The sequence below is a fragment of the Pleurodeles waltl genome, chromosome 7 (assembly GCF_031143425.1).
Source record: "Pleurodeles waltl isolate 20211129_DDA chromosome 7, aPleWal1.hap1.20221129, whole genome shotgun sequence".
NCBI lineage: Eukaryota > Metazoa > Chordata > Amphibia > Caudata > Salamandridae > Pleurodeles > Pleurodeles waltl.
Window position 1 is genome coordinate 995,135,777 of NC_090446.1, and position 16,355 is coordinate 995,152,131.

The 16,355-nt window shown below is 43.3% G+C and overlaps 1 protein-coding gene across 4 annotated transcripts in view; it reads right to left on the reverse strand.

The window, feature by feature from the left end:
• Window positions 1-348: 348 nt before the first annotated feature.
• The window catches only part of COG1 (component of oligomeric golgi complex 1), a 132,687-nt gene continuing 116,680 nt past the window's right edge, over window positions 349-16,355 (reverse strand). For 3 of the 4 annotated variants that reach the window (XM_069199822.1, XM_069199823.1, XM_069199820.1), the window contains 3 exons: window positions 14,587-14,696; window positions 14,372-14,453; window positions 349-636 (listed from right to left, as the gene is read on the reverse strand). In XM_069199822.1, the coding sequence (XP_069055923.1) occupies window positions 496-636; window positions 14,372-14,453; window positions 14,587-14,696 (333 nt within the window). In that variant the 3' untranslated portion in view covers window positions 349-495. Of the gene's footprint in view, window positions 637-2,787; window positions 2,843-14,371; window positions 14,454-14,586; window positions 14,697-16,355 lie in introns of all 4 variants that reach the window. The other variant, XM_069199821.1, reaches the window with a different exon arrangement.

The following is a 16,355-nucleotide window of genomic DNA, read 5'->3' on the forward strand; positions in this document are numbered from 1 at the left end:
ACCTTTCATCGTTTCCAGGTCAGAAGGACATGGAGCTGCACCTATCAGCATGCAGGAACACTGCTTTTTGAGATCGGGACACAGCCTTCCACCTGGGGATATTCACAAGGTGAGGAATCTCCAATTAGATGGAGTATCCTTCGGAACGAGCATTACCAAAGTTAAATAACTAGTTCATTTGGAGTTTTGTGAATTCAGCAGTACTAAAGTGCCATTCATTCCTTGCCTCCAACTCAGAAGTTCTCCATAACCATGTATACTGTCATCCTTATAACAAAATTGAATAGAACTCTGGCTTTTAATACAGTTAATACAATAATCGTGAGTTATAATCTACAAACACAAGCCTTCCATAGTAAAGTCACACTTTTAATGAGTAAATCCAGTCTTACTACAATAGTATTTCATAGAAAAAGTACAAACAATCACACTACAGCTTCTTCCTCTGCATTCAACAACAGATTGCATAGATCTGAGGGTGCACTGTCCACTGATTCACTTGGTCATGCTCGAAAGCCATCCAAGTTTAAAGAGGGATGGCGTAGACGACATGTCTTCGTCTTGTGTGGCCAACTGTTTGAACAGGGATCCTGGTTGGAATGTCTCTTCTGTCCGAATGACAGCAGGAGGAGGAACCTGTTATTTTCAAAAAGAAAATCATATTGTTCAGTTAGCTGACTCTCTAGACATACATTGTGCTATTAAGAAACAAGCAAGAAGCTCAAGTGTTTAACACATGCAAACTCCTCAGTGATGCATGAAACTGAATTCTGGGACATTTTCAGAAGAAAAGCACTATGGGAAGAGTTATAAGCTCCTTAATCAAATGTTGTTGCAGTTTCAATGCAACTAAACTTTTCAGTATCCAGTCTTGCACAGGTTTGCCTTTTTCAGCATCTCAGAGATTTCAGTGACTCTTTTATACATTTGTGTCCACTGACCAACCGGGACACAAGTGCAGCTCTTCTGAAAATGCCTTTAGGCAAATGCTGTACCACTCCAACAGCACCCTGGACCATCCCAGAAAGCCAAACGGCCGCTCCTGGTTTCCAAAGACAGTGAGTGGTATCTTCAATTCACAGACCAGAAGTTTAAAATCCCCAAGAGCCTATTCGTAAATAAGGGTTTGACACATTTTAAAAGATTGGACAAAACAAACCAACATTTCAGGGTACAAATTATATGCTGCCTGCCACAAGCAGATCGTGCCTCATTCCTGAGAGTCATTTTGTAGTATTGGCTAGCTAGGAATTTTATGTGACTAGAGGTCACAACACTGTTGAGGTAGAAACGTTCAAGTTCGGAGCACATTGCAAAATATATTTTTTCTGATTCCCTCTTGTAGATTTTTTTCAAAGGGGTATTTTGGGAGCAGGTGGTGATTGCATACCTAAATGATCATTAGGAAATCTATTATTGACTCACTTCACCTGCCAAGACAAAAACGTCCCCAGAAATTAATAGTAGTGGTGGGCAAAAGATTCCACTCCACCAGCGAGTTTTGCCCAGTCCACACTTAGATTGGAGCATGGAGTTTAGGCATAACTCCGCCCACGACTGCATGGTGGAGTTTTTCACACGTGCCTCACCAAAGTTAGGTGGCGAGCAAGAATTTGCATCCGTTAGCACAATTTGGCATTTTAGTAACAGGAAACGCCCTGAAGGCCGACTCCGGAGCAACAAAGTCGTGGGCAACGAAAGCGGAACTACGCTTTCCTTAACCACGACTTCGTTGTTTTGTGCCTTCCCCACGCATGTGCTGAACAACGCACATGCGTGGTTAAGGCACAAACAAGGTAGTCCGCTGTGGAGGACGACGCGATGAGTCAGGTAAGTGGGGCGGGGGGTTGGGGTTTTAGTTTTAGGGGCGGGGTGTGTGGGGGGTTGGGGTATTTTTAGTTTTAGGGGTGGGGGCGGGGGGGGTGGGGTATTAGGGGCGGGGTGGGGGGGGGTCGGGCATTTTTGGTTTTAGGGGCGGGTGGGGGGTTGGGGTTTTAGTTTTAGGGGCGGGGTGGGAGGGGTCGGGTCTTTTTAGTTTTAGGGGCAGGGGGCGGTGGTGGGGGGTTGGGGTCTTAGTTTTAGGGACAGGGGTGGGGGGCTCAGTAGTTTTAGGGGTGGGGTTGGGGTTGTTTTAGGTTTTGGGGGTTGGGTGGGGGTTGTGGTAATTTTAGGGAGGAGGTGGGGGTTGGGGTAGTTTTAGGGGCAAGGGTGGGGGGTTGGTGTGGTTTTAGGGGGGCTGAGGGGGGTCGCAGTAATTTTTAGGGGTGGGGGGGCAGGGGAGACGCATGCTTGAACAAATGCATGCCTATCACTAATGCATTTACCAGGAATGCCTTTACAACAAAAAATCGTTGTTAAGGCATTCGTGGTAAAGGCATTAGTGGTAACGAGGTCGTTGTTCCAACCTCGTTGTTCAGGCATGCGTTGTTCCGGCAGGCGTGGTTCCGACATACATTCTTTAGCAACAATCCAACACTTTCCTATTTGTACTTTTAGACAGGGCTGTAATTTTAATTCAAATTCACAAGGAAGCGCCAGGCTAAAGTAACTTACATGCACTATGTCAAACCTGGTTTTATTATTTTGCATTTTAGGGACCTGTATTTCACTCAAAAAGCTCAAGCAAAGGCTTCAGGATTCAGGGCAGGGTCACCCCTTCAATATTAAAAAAATAAATAAAAAATAGCACTGCTGGCTCCCAAAGCGGTTATACAGGGGACCAAAAACCCCAAATGCTTTAATTTAGAGCAAGCACACACTCCACACATAACAATTAAAATAAAATACCCAGTTAGGACATCTCCAAGATGTGTGCGATGAGACGTCACTGAAACAACTGGAACTGAATCAACAAAATACAAAGTTGAACAACTGGATAGCTACTTACACATATGAGAACCTTTCAAGAACTTACCTTGGTTAACAAACACTTAAAAACAACTTGCAGGTCACAGATGTGCCTAATCAAGGTATTTGAAACTCTCAATCAATTAATTTTAATGGACGCACAATGGCCTGCCAGTGTGCATCCATTTAACTCAACAGGTTGAGAGAAGTTGAGAAACCTTCAGTAGGCCTTGGCCAGACTACAGAAATCATTCAAAGGAACAAAAATGTTGCTTGATAAGTTTTCATTAATATCATTTGTACCTTCCCTTTAGCTTGCAGTCTGTATGATGTGTGGGCTCAACTAGTGCACAGTGAAAACCATGTACATAGGCGATGGAAATGTAATTTAGAGGTTAAGTTGCTGGCAATAGGGAAAAAGACCAGAGTTGTAATCTTTTAATTTTTTTATTTTAGCAATCTGTGTGCTTCTAGGCAGACATTCTCTCTGGGTACCATTTTCCTTATCTGCATTAACTCTCCTGGGTTGAGTAGCTGTCTAGCTGCTAAGAAGAGGTGTGAAGGGTAAGGCATACTTTATAGCACAAACACCAATGACCTGTAAAGACTATTATTTTAAAAAAGGTATACCACCTCACTAAACACCTTAGAAGTATAGTTAAATCTAAGAGATACTAAAATATAGACAGAATTTGGGCAATACATGTCTGTTTGTTGCTCTCAAACTAAAATAAGCAAGTGTTATCCTGTAGCCCAATACCTATGCTTGCTACCAGAGGCTTTAGCATAGGGGAGGCATATAGAGGGACCTCAGTGAGATGGACTTTGATGGCAAAATGAGGTCTGCTTTTTATTGCCCATTCTTTGTCTTACATCACAGAATACATGATAAAGCGTACATCCAAATAGTCATAAAAATGGAGTGTAACTAGATTATTCTCAGTCCCCAATCACAAGGTGAAAAGGTTATGTCCCCCCACATCCCTGAGCACCTGCATCATCTAAAACCTTGCTGTTGCTGGTCAAGTAGCACTGCCAGTACTGGGACTGCTATCACGTGCTCTATTTGACAGGTCGAAAAATTTAATGTGCCTTCCCTAGTACTGGACTAGCCCTTGTTTTAAGGGTAACTTCAAACTAGTAATAGCAATATCATACACTATGCTGATTGTGGCTGAAATACCACATAAAGACATGGCTATCCATTAGAAAGGGAAGTGGATCCGTGAACATCATAAGTCTAGTATCTCCAGAATCAGACAAAAGAATCATAGTTTGAACAATCATGGATCCTGGTGTGACTCATCTGCAGGCTGAATCAAGAAGCATCCAGTAGAAAATTGTAATCTATACAAAGTTGGATTATAAAATTAGAGTTAGATTTCATGTTCATGTTGATTAAATGTATCCAGGCATTCAGAGACCAGCTGAATGCTAGATCTCTGTTCACTTTAGCAGCAGCTGTGAAAGAACACAAGCTAAGTGTGGCTGTTTCCATTGTGCAGCATTTAGCAGAGTTCATTTGGCTTCTCTGTATGGCACACCAGGCAGAAAGTATTGGGCAGTGGCAAAGGAATAGCAACTAAAAGGCTTACACCGAGACAAGGGCCAGTGATCATCAGGCAGAACAACTACAATGGGAGCTAACTGCATTTTTGTTATTCACCTTCATGTCCAGCATGTCCTCTCTGCCAAGGTAGTCATAGGAGCAAAAGTGATAATCTTGAGATGATCCTCCGATTGTATTCCTTTGCTGATGTGGTGCACCCATTTCATAAAGGAAGACAAACAGCAACAGGGCTTCCTCTGGCTCCTCTTTAGAACTGGTGGCAGCCTAAAGAAGATGGGAAAGGAACAGTATCTTACCTGTAGCTCCAGTTATCTTGTATGTGAATTTCCATGATAAGTCATAAGCACTGAATATGTGCGGGGACCCCTGAAAAAATATTTTCTTAAGTGGAAGTTTTCGCCTTTCTTCGGGAAGGCCTGTAAAGTCACTTAAGAAAAGGACAGATAATGTAGCCTATGTACCTAAGCTACACTGGTGGAGCTCTTATCTTGAATCAAAGAAAGGGTCAGCACATTATAATTTGGGAGTAATTTGTTCACAGAATGAATCCCCCCCACAAACCTCTTTTGCGTGACAGATGAAGGAAATGAGGACAAAGTAGCCTCATAGGCTGCCATGTGGGTAAAAGAGCCTGTGCCTTTGAGAACTCAGAGACCACAGGTGTCCCATCATACACAGCTGGTGGCAGTTGCTTTAGTTCTTTTTGAAGGCGACGCTAGACTCACAGTGTATTTCGATAATTGTCTATTCTGCCTCGGAGGAGGGAGGGTTGCTTATGACTTAACATAGAATTTCCCTTACGAGAGAACTGGAGTTACAGGTGAGAAACTGTTCCTTCTCTAGTAGGGGATTTCCATGTATAGTCATAAGCACTGAATAGAATAGCAAGTCCATCCCTACAGAAAGCTGGGGAAGTGACAGAGTATCAACTGGACAAAATGTAAGCAAATAGGTTCCTGAGGGAAGCCTGACCCACTCGAGCGTCTGTTCTAGTGTCAGAGTCTAGGCAGTAATGTTTAGTGAATGTGTGAACTGATTTCCAGGTTGCTGCATTGCAAATTTATGGAATAGGAATATTGTGCAGCAAAGCTTTCCCTTTGTTAGTGTGTGCTTTTGGGCTAGTAGGGAGTGTTTTGTTAGCTTTTTGATAGCAGAATAGAATACCTGAGACTATCCATCGCGAGATGGATTGCTTTAAGGTAGCGAAGCCTGTGCGTATAGGACCACAATTGATAAACAATTGGTCAGATTTGCGGGTGGTTAGTGTCTTGTCAAGATAGAACCTGGGAACTAGTTTTACATCCAGAAATGGATTGATCTTTCCGCTGGAGTAGATGGATTCTGAAAAAATTTAGGCAAGGAGATTGTTTGGTTAATGTGGAAATCCGAAACCACCTTTCGGGAAGAATTTGGGGTGAGACCTCATGACTACTTTTTTGGAATGAAATACTGTGTATGGTTCATTTGAATAGAGTGCCTGGATTTCACTCACTCCGAGGGCAGATGCAGTGGCCACTAGGAAAGCGGTTTTCCAAGATAAATGTTGGAAAGAGGCTTTATGTATCGGCTCAAAAGGGTCCCTCATAAGGCCTGAAAGAACTGTCTTTAACTTCCATAGAGAAGAAGGGTGCCTAATGGGAGGAAAGACTTTTTCAAAACCCTCTAAGAAATCCTTGATGACAGGGATTCTGAAAAAAAAAAAGGTTTGTGAAGGACATTTTCTGTATGCAGCAAGAGTTGCCAGATGGGACTTTTATAGAAGAGAACTGCAAGCCAGATTGTGCCAAATGGATTAAGTATTGAAGTATAACATCTTCCTGGCAGACGGTAAGGTCTTTGTTTTTCGATGAACACCTTATGCACAATCTTTTCCATTTGAAGACATATGCAGCTCCTGTGAAAGGCAGCTTTGCTTCTTTAACAATGTCTATTCAGTCTTGTGGAAGATTCAGGTGAGCATATTGTAGTAGCTCAGGAGCCATGCTGCCAAACTCAAAGAGGAGAGATTGGGATGCACCATCTGACCTCCGAATTCTGTTAATAGATCCAGTCTGCATTGCAGCCGGAGATGTGTATTGAAGGACTGGTGAAGGAGGTCAGTGAACCATCACTGACGTGGCCGATCCCGAGCTACGAGTATCATCTTGGCTCTTGCCTGGAATAGCTTGATGAGGACTGCGGGAATTACGGGAGTTGGTGGAAAAGCGTAGAGGAATCTGCTGGAACAATTGATCCATAGGGCATTCCCCAGGGCCCCTGGTTGGAAGTACCTTGATGCAAAGTTTTGGCATTTGGTGTTTTCTGTAGTGGCGAACAAATCGATGGCCAGAGTTCCCCACCGCTAAAAGATGTCTTGAACGACATCATCGTTTGAGACCCACTCATGGTTTTCATGGATGAGTCTGCTGGGAGAATCGGCTTGGGTTTTTGCTCGCCTTAACCCTGGCCAGAAGCCATCTCTAGATTGTCTGAGCTTCATGAGACAAGGGCCTGGACCTTGTCCCTCCCTGTTTGTTGAGGTAGCACATAGTTGTTGTATTGTCTGTCTGAACAAGCAGGGAGTTGGAGGTGAACAATGGAAGGAATGCTTTCAGCGCTACGTGAACTGCGCGCAGCTCTAGCAGAGATTGATGTGATATGTTGACTCTCTCTGTTAACATTTGCCCTGAATTTGTAGGTGGTCCATATGGGCTCCACATTCTAGGAGAGAGGCATCTGTGACTATCGTTTGAAGAGGAATGTCCTGATGGAATGGTGTTCCTCGTAGGATATTGGTTGGAGAGTGCCACCATTTCCATGACAGTTTCGCTTAATGGGAAAGCTGAATCCGGTCATACCAATTGCTTGTCTGTTGGTCCCACTGGTCCTCGAGGAATTCCTGAAATGATCTTGTGTGAAGACGGGCATTTGATGTAAGAAATATGCAGGAGGCCATTGAGCCGAGGAGCGAGGATACTGCTCTCACGGTTGGATGAGAGGTTTTCATGATAGCTTGACATTTCCGAAGGATTGGTAAGCATCTGTATTCTGAAGGACACACACTTGAGGGTGTTGATGGAAGGCCCTAAGTATTGTATCATTTGTACTGGGATGGAGCTTGATTTTCCATGGTTGATCTGAAGGGCTAGCTTCGAAGGAGATCGTAACTCCAATTGCAGTCTAGTTGAGCCTTTTCAAACATAGACGTCTTGATTAGCCAATCTTCTAGATATGGATAGACGAATACTTTGTGTTTTCGGAGGTGGGCAGCAACTAATGCCATACATTTGGAGAAGGTTGCTGACCTTAGGCCAAATAGAAGCACTTGGTACTGATAATGGTTGCACCCTACTACGAACCTCAACAATTTCCAATGCTTTCTGGCTATTGGTATGTGAAAGTATGGGTCTTGAAGGTTGATGGAGCAGAGCCAATCCCCTTGATGTAACCAAGAGTAGATTTGGTGTAATGACAGCATCCAGAATTTTTCTCGCCGAATCCACTTGTTGTCCAGTATGAGATCAAGAATGGCTTCTGAATTTGTTCCTGTATTTCTTGTTGACGTGAAAGTACCTAGAGTAAATCCCTGTTCCCCGTTGATGAGGAGGAACATGCTCCACCACCTGCTTCTATAACAAAATGTCTACCTCTGCTTGTAATTGTGGGATGTTGACTCTGGAAGGCTTAGGATGGATGGACGGTGCAGACTGGTGAATCTGAGACAATATCCATTGCAAACAATATTCATCACCCAGGCATCTTGCGTGATGTTTTGCCAGTCTTCCAGGTAATGTCAGATGCTTCCCCCTCCAGAGAACAGAAGAGGGAGAAGAGATGATTCTGGGTTTTGATCCTGTGGGCTGGTTGCTTCTATGAGGAGATTGTTGGTTTGATCTTCCTCTAGCTTGCCTCCTCCCGTAGGGCTGGTATGATCGTTGGTACTGCTGGGACTGTGTACCCGACTGTTGCCGACCCTGATACCAATGAGGGTTTTGAATCCTCTGTGAAGAGAAATGGCTTGGGAAAGGCCTGAAAGTTTTTCTAGTCTCTTTTGGTTTCTCTAAACTGACAACTTTTAATGTCTCTAGCTCTGCTTTCCACTGCGCCATTTCGTCATTTGTCTGAGAACCGATGAGAGTAGTACCCAAGAATGGCAAATTGAGTATTAGTTGTTGAGATTCAGGTTTCAGAGAGATAAGGTAAGCCTGAGCCAGGAATATCTTTAGCTGCACTAATGATTTGGTTGGATACCATTAATTCTTCACCGAGAATCTCATTAAAGTCCTCCCTTTGATCTCAGGGGAGCTAGTCAGTAGTGATTCCCAGAGGGCTCTGTCATATCTGCCTAATAAGGCAGTGGAGCTTGCGGTCTTCATCGTGGTTGCTGCAGTATTGCAGACTTTTCACCCAACAGAGTCCTTTCGGCTCTCTTTGTTCGGTGGAACTGTGGATGTAGGGGTTGTGGCATGTTGCTTTCTCACGGCCACTACCACAGAGTCTGGAGTTGGGTCTGTGTGTAGGAAGGCCTGATCTGTAGGATGATACTTCTTCTGGAGCCTTGATGGTACAAGCCTGATTGATGATGGAGTTAGGAAGAGGTCCATTGCTGGCACTAAGAGACCTGGAAACAATGGTAGCAAAGGACGTGAAGCTCACTTCTGCAGCAATGTCTCGAAAGTGACCGATGTTGTTGGAGTAGGCATAGACATTGGACCTCGTGCTAATACTTCTTGGAAAGTTGAAATGTCACACACTGGTGAGATGTGCTGAGGTGGAGAATCTGTGAGAGTCTGAATATAGCTCCATACTTGAGGAGGAATTATGAGGGGAGTGCCTGGATTGGGAACTTCTGTGACAATATCTATGGTGTCTTGATGTTGAAGGGGAACGCCTTGAACTCCGGTGACAGTGCCTGGAGTGGCGCCTTGAACGATGTCTTGAGAAAGACCACTATCGGGGGCTTCCAGAAAACGGTGGTGGAGGTGGAATAGGAGAAGGTGTTCTAGGTCCTGGTGCTGTAGGAGGTGGAAGAATTGGTTGAGCAGGAAACGTAGATGGCACTGGAGGACGGTCAGCTGGCGCCTCCCTTGACAGAGACTAGGTGCGCGAATAGTCAGAGTCTTGTTAACTGTAGATTCTTCTACGCTTTTGGGACTTCCTGTTTTCGTGAAGAGTCAGAAATGGTGATCGACTTCAACCTTCCTCGCTCTCTTGATGCTGACCTACTTTCTGAAGGTGATCAATTTCAACGTCGAAGCCTGTCTTGACTGATGTCGAGATGCCGCCTGATCACAATCTTGATCTTGCTGTCGAATGGCCATGATGTGTTGACGTCAATAAGGACCTCGACGGCGAGTGGTGAGGGAGCGTCGCCGTCAATAAGCTCCTCGACGTTAATGCTCTTCGGTGCGATGACGGTGCTGCCATCGATCTTATTCCCATGGAGAGATTGAACAGGTCGGCACTGCACCTCTTCTCGACTTTGACGCTCTCAACGCCGAATGGGACCGACGACATTTTTCAGGCTTTTTTTGACTGGAGAGCCCTCCCGAGGCCAATGACAGAGTTCTGGTAGAGGGCTGTGCCTCTACTTGCCCGGAGGTCTCACCTGTAGATTGGACTTCAGCTGCTCCTCCATACCTTGAAGGCGAATCTTCTCCCTATCAAGTTTGGTGAACCTGGAAAAGTTCTTACAAATTTTGCAGGAATGGGTATGTGGGTATCTGGAAGACAGAGAATATACACTCTATCAGGATCAGTCTTGGCCTTTTTCCTCCCACAGTCTGGGCACTAGTCAAAATGTGTTTTTGTTGTTTTTTTAATAATAAAAAAACACAGATTCATGGCAGAAAATGGCAGAAAAAGGTGGGGGAAGACCAAAGACATCAGGTAAAAGAATTGTCATTGAAACTCAGAAGTGAAGTTTTCTGAAAAAAAAAAAAAAAATGGTTGAGCTCAATGCTCCATAGTCCTGTCAGCAGGAGCCTGAAAAAAAGAACTGAAGCAACTGCCACCAGCAGTGCATGGTGGGATACTGGTGGTCTCTGAGTTCTTAATGGCACAGTTTTTTTTCCAGCCATATAATGGCAGCCTACGAGGCTACTCTGTCCTCCTTTCCTTCATTTCTATCATGCAAAAGGGGTTTGTGAGGAAGATTCATTCTGTGAACAAATTACTCTCAAATTATGATGTGCTGACCCTTTCTTTGATTTGACATGAAGAGCTCAGCCAGTGTAGCCTAGGTACACAGGCTGCATTACCTGTCCTTTTCTTAAGTGACTTTACATGCCTTGCCGAAGAAAGGCGAAAACTTCAACTTAAGAAGCAATTTTGAAGAAGTGCTCAGGGGTCCCCATAAGTGGGTGGGACTATTCAGTGCTTATGAATATATATGAAAATCCCCTACAAGAGAACTTGTGGTCCTGTGCCAGACCGTGAGACAGAAAGTAGTGCAAAACTGGGCTTAGTTTGAAAGTTTCCTGATGTTTGGTCCTCTGGCTTTACTAAGGTAGTGCATGTTTTTGTGCAAGCAAAACTGTTTGATGTCTGGAAGGACTTGAGGGCTAGCTCGACCGTCTCTATACCCATAGTGAGTAAATACACTTTCTGTCTTTGAGGTTAGTTTCCCTAGATTGTCAGGTATATATATCTATGTGAACCTCTTGGTCATGTAAGGAAGGAATCTATTACTTCTCAATGAATAAAAAGGTTTTCTGGAAAGGTACACGTTCTTCATGTTGCGTAACTAAAGAAAAAGAGCTGTGGGTGTTAACGTCAGACTGGCGCCTAATGACCTCAATGTCTGGCACTACTAATCCTCAAGGCACTCTAGCAGAGCTCTTGTGCAGATGCAGGAGACATTATGAAAATGCACAATTACATTGTTAAAGATGGGATTAAATGTTCTGTGTGTCAAGGACTGGTTTGAATGCAAGCATATCTGGTAGAAAGAAAACCTCTCTGCCAATGGTAGCTCTTGCGACCCTTGTGTCCAATACAGCTCACACACACTGGGTTCTCTACATTGAGTTGATTTGCTGTAGGTGGCTGTCGAAGCCTCTGGTGTTATTTGGAAATAAATTCTGATAAATACTTGGGTTCAGGAGACAATAGTACAATTATGAGTAGGCAAAGATGTGCATCTTCCGGAGAGAAGCCTCTACAAGCAGGGCACTGTGCAAGGGGCAGTTCAGTTTAGATTGTGCTATAGGTAAGGGCCAACAGGGCCCTTGCATATGGTTGTACCCTTTCTATAATGGTGTTGATGTGCTAAAATGTGGAACATAATGTTTTCCAATGCAGTTATCACACACAAAGTAACCTTGGCTCAAGCAGTTTCATCCCTTTTTAGGCCTGATTTGACAGCACAGCTACGGCCAGACCTTATATGATCAACAAACAAATGAGCTTTCATGGTACTACTGGAAGAAGGGATAGGATCCACCTATATGTTGGTCCCCCTGAGTACAGAATTTGATTGTGCTGAATTTGTGCGCGGACACTGAAAAGAGTGCTTGTATGCACTTTTTGGCTTTTGGCAATGCTGACACTCAATACGGCAGACCTGGTTATTGTGGCAAGCCAATGATTATGGGCATAAGGCTGATTTGTTTACTATGAAATCTTACAATACAGGCAGTAGATCTGATGTGTTTGTTGTGAAAAGCATATGTTAATGTAATTCCATTTAGGGGTGGCTCAATATTACTCTGTACAAAAGCCAGAAGAGGAGGATTGTGTTACATGTAATATCACAGATTACTGTAGTAGTCAAGAGTTTTGTTATCCAAGGGTGTAGAAGATTTGTTCTGTGAGATTTCTTATAACTTGCTAGGCTCGCTTAGTAAGACAGAATTGTGCTTAGCCAACAAAATAAGTTTTTGTTACACCTTTGTGATTTTAGGACTGTGTGCCTGATGGTTACCTTTGTGGGAAATTTACACTTAAATCAGCAGACCAGAGCTGGTTTCAGTGACAAGCTATAGACCTGACTGATGCACTGGGAAACGTTATTTTGATGTTACAGATCGGATCTGCTTATTATGATCATTTATGACAAAGGCAATAAAATAAAAATTGTTTATTTGATAGGCATTTGCTAAAACAAGTATACCTTTAACGGTAGGTCATTATATTGTGTTACAAGCTATAGATAGGTATTTTGTTACAAATGCCATTGAGGCAAGGGTTTTGGTGTTAGCCACCTTCTCTGACAAACACAATTTTTACTGTGGTGATTTTTGTCAGGCCCCATATAGGGGGCTTGTGCATTGTTTTCAAACTGTATTTTCTACATATTTGTAATTGTATAACTGTATTGATGTTTCTCTGTAAATAGGCCTGTTGTGGTTATGTTGTCAAGCTAATAGCAAAGACTTTACGCCCTATAGGTTCATTGGGAAATGTTATGACAGACTCTATAGGTTTTATCTGTTTGTTATGAAACAACATGTCAAAGTGTGTAGGCCTGACTTACCTATTGTGAAAAACATGTATTAAAGGTAATAGGGGTTATAGGCTTTTAAAGATGGATTGTTCCACTGTGTTAAAGCTTGTAATCAGGTATTTTGATGCATGGAATCACCTAGATTACAAGACTAGGCAAGGGATTTGGTGTTGGCTGTCTCCTCTGACAAGCATTGAATACAGAAGGCTTTCACTACGTGAATCCTTGTTAAGCCCTCTTGGGAGACAATATTTCGATTTGCACTGTTAATTTTGTTTAAATTAGCAATTTAAAATTCTTAGTAATTAGCAATTTTTAGACTATGCCTGTGATGGTCCTCTTGTGGAAAATCTTTTGATCACTACAGTAGGCCCGAAATGGCTACAGTGACAAGCCAACACCACCACCTGTGGGTCTAATTGGTGCACCAGCAAAATGTATGTCAGATTCCATAGGTCTGTGTTTTATGAAAAGTTATGACAAGACAATAGGGCTAACTTACTTACTGTGAAAAGCATTTGTTTAAGCCCAAAAGTCTCTAATAGTGAACTGTTATCATGCTATATCCTTACTGGGCTCTGGAATTTTTGTACATATTTGTAATTTTACTGTGATACACCTGATGATAGTGTTGTCCTGTAGGAAAGATTATGCCCCGCACAGTAGGTCGGAGTGGAGTACAGTGACAAGCTAATGATAAAGGTTATGGCCTGAGCATTTATTATAAAAAATTACGATAAAGGCAGTAGGCCTGACACATTGAGTAGGAAAACTGTATGTTAAAGTCAGTAGGCATTTTAGGGTGGATTATTATTACTCTGTATTCAAGCCTACAGACAGGTATTTTGATACATGGAACTTCACTGGTTACTGTAGTAGGCAAGGGTTTTGGTGTTCTTTACATCGGGTATAGAATATTTGACCCTGTGAGAATCCTTGATAGGTCTTCTCAGGAGACAGAATACTTTGCTTTGCCAACTGTAACTTTGTAAAGAGTTGTAATTTTATGACTGCATGCCTGATGGCAGCCTTGTGGAAAAGCATAAGCTCAATACAGTAGGCCTGAATCAGTTATGGTGACAAGCCAATGATAAGAGATACACGTCTGAGCCTAGAAGCTCACTATAAAAAGGTATGTTGGATGTCTTACGTCTGATCAGTTTCTTATAAAAAAAAACTAACAAAGGAAGTAGACAAGATTTATTTGCTACATAACACATTTCAAAGCCAATAGACCTTTATGGGTGGACATCCACAACCTACTTCTAACAACTAGGAAACATCATCCACCACAAATCAGACTTCAGTGCACATAAAACCCAGAACTATGTTGCAGTCCACATTCAAACATACTACGGTGATATGAGCCATACCACTGGCAGATGTGCATTACACCTACCATAAAATGTAACAAGAGGTAGGCACAGATTTACAAATGTGTGGAAGCAGGGATTGACAATACATTTTCACAACTGTCTAAAGAATAAAAGACTTCTATGAAATTTAACACTGCACGTTATTCTACCCACCTGTCTCTGAGGGCCCTGTGAGAGTCCAGCCGTGTATTTAGCCTTTCGAGAGCTGGACATACTCAGTGGAAGGAGCCCAAACCTAAAATAGTTTTAGGGAGAAAAAAGGTTATATTAGGCATTAGTGGAAATGTAGCGGTGCAACAACTGCGTGTGTCAAGAGCAAGGATTTTGCCTTTGCTGCAGGGAGCATTTAACAAGGGGAAGCGTCTCACCGAATCTGACTGGATGCTAACGGCAGGATGTTGTGAGGCTCCTGGGAGCTGAAAGTGGAATTGCGGCTTGCGTATGGACTCTCAGCATCAGTCAGTAATCCAAAGAGCACCTGTGCGATAAAACAGTGAAGAAATGAATGAGGTGTTGTATACGCAGGGGTCAGCACAATAAAGAAGGAGGCAATGGGAAGCAGTCTTGCTGACATAGTTAAGCATGGTGAGATGAGGGGAACCCCTATGGTTCAGGTTCTGACTTTATACTGGGAAAACTTAAGAGCTCTCCAAATATGACATCATGCACCAAAACAAAATATACATAATGTTTCATCCAAGTGAAAATCAAAATTGCATGTTAGAGTCCTGTGTCATGTAACAAACACTAATTAATGCAGCTGCCAAACTGTGTGCTTTGAATACAGCAGGCAACTGTGTTGGTTTGTCTTTTGGTGAGGCATCAAGATTTTAGTTTTGCCAGGGGTACACTTGTGACCTCTGCCTATTTGGCAATGACAGAAGTGTGAAAGACACATGCTCGAACCCTCACCACAGAAAGCTGCACAAGGAGGTCAGGTATTTCATTCTCTTTTCATCATAGCAATATAATTTGTAAAAATGACAATCATCAGTAACAAAATGTAAATGTCTTATTTCTACAGTGCATAATAAGAACAAGTTACTTCCTTTCGGTAGTACCTCATCTGGTAAAGACTATCTAGCCGCATATTCCTTACCTTTGCATATCCCCAGGCGTCAGACTGGATCCGGAAGATTTTTCAAGCAGTACCTCTGCGTGGCCCTCCAGCTCTGCGCCTGCGTTATCTGCACTGGAAGTGACGTGTGCGGCACCTATATAGGCGCCACCTCAGTGCACTGACATCAGTTACTTTCATGACTTTCAATGCCAGAAGCACGAGCCACAATTAGAACTGACCACTGGTGTGGAAAAGACTAAGGCCCTAAAAAAGGCTGTCCTTACACTTGAACCGGTTCGCAGAGCGGGGAGGATCTGTAAGGAATCTGTGGCTAGATAGTCTCTACCAGATAAGGTATTACCAAAGGTAAGTACCTTGTTCATCTGATAGAGACTTCTAGACGCAGATTCCTTACCTTTGAATAGATAACCAAGCAAAACCTCAGAGGTGGGGCTGCAAACTATTAAACCAAAATAACCTGCCCGACAAAATGGGTGAAGTGGCCTTTCATGACAGACCTGAATGTCCAAACAGTAGTGTTTTGTGAACATGCGCAGTGATGTCCACATTGCTGCCTGACAGATGTCCAGGAGAGGAACGCTGCACGCTGACTGGTTGCAGCCTTAACTCTGGTAGGGTGAGCCCACAAACCCTCAGGGGACTATTTCTTGGCCAACGCGTACCAGATTTTAATGCACAGGACAATCCTCATGAGATGGTTCTCTTTTCTGCAGCTTTCCTTTTTCTTTCCCCAACATTGATGGTTGACTTGGAACTCTTGTGTGGTCACGGCAGAACGACAATGCTTTCTTTTGGGTCCAGGCAGTAGAGTCTCTCCTCTTTTTTTTAGAGGCATGACGTGGCGCAAAGAAAGTAGGCAGAGTGATGTTCTGGCTTACATGGAATGGAGTTACAACCTTTGGAAGGAAGGAGACATTTCCTGAGAAACAGCTTGTCTGGGTAACAGGTGGTATCAGGAGAATGTGCAGAGTGCTTGGAGTTCGCTGCCTCTCCTGGATGATGTTATGACCACTAAAAGGATGGTTTTGATGGTCAGTAGCCCAATGGGACAAGTGA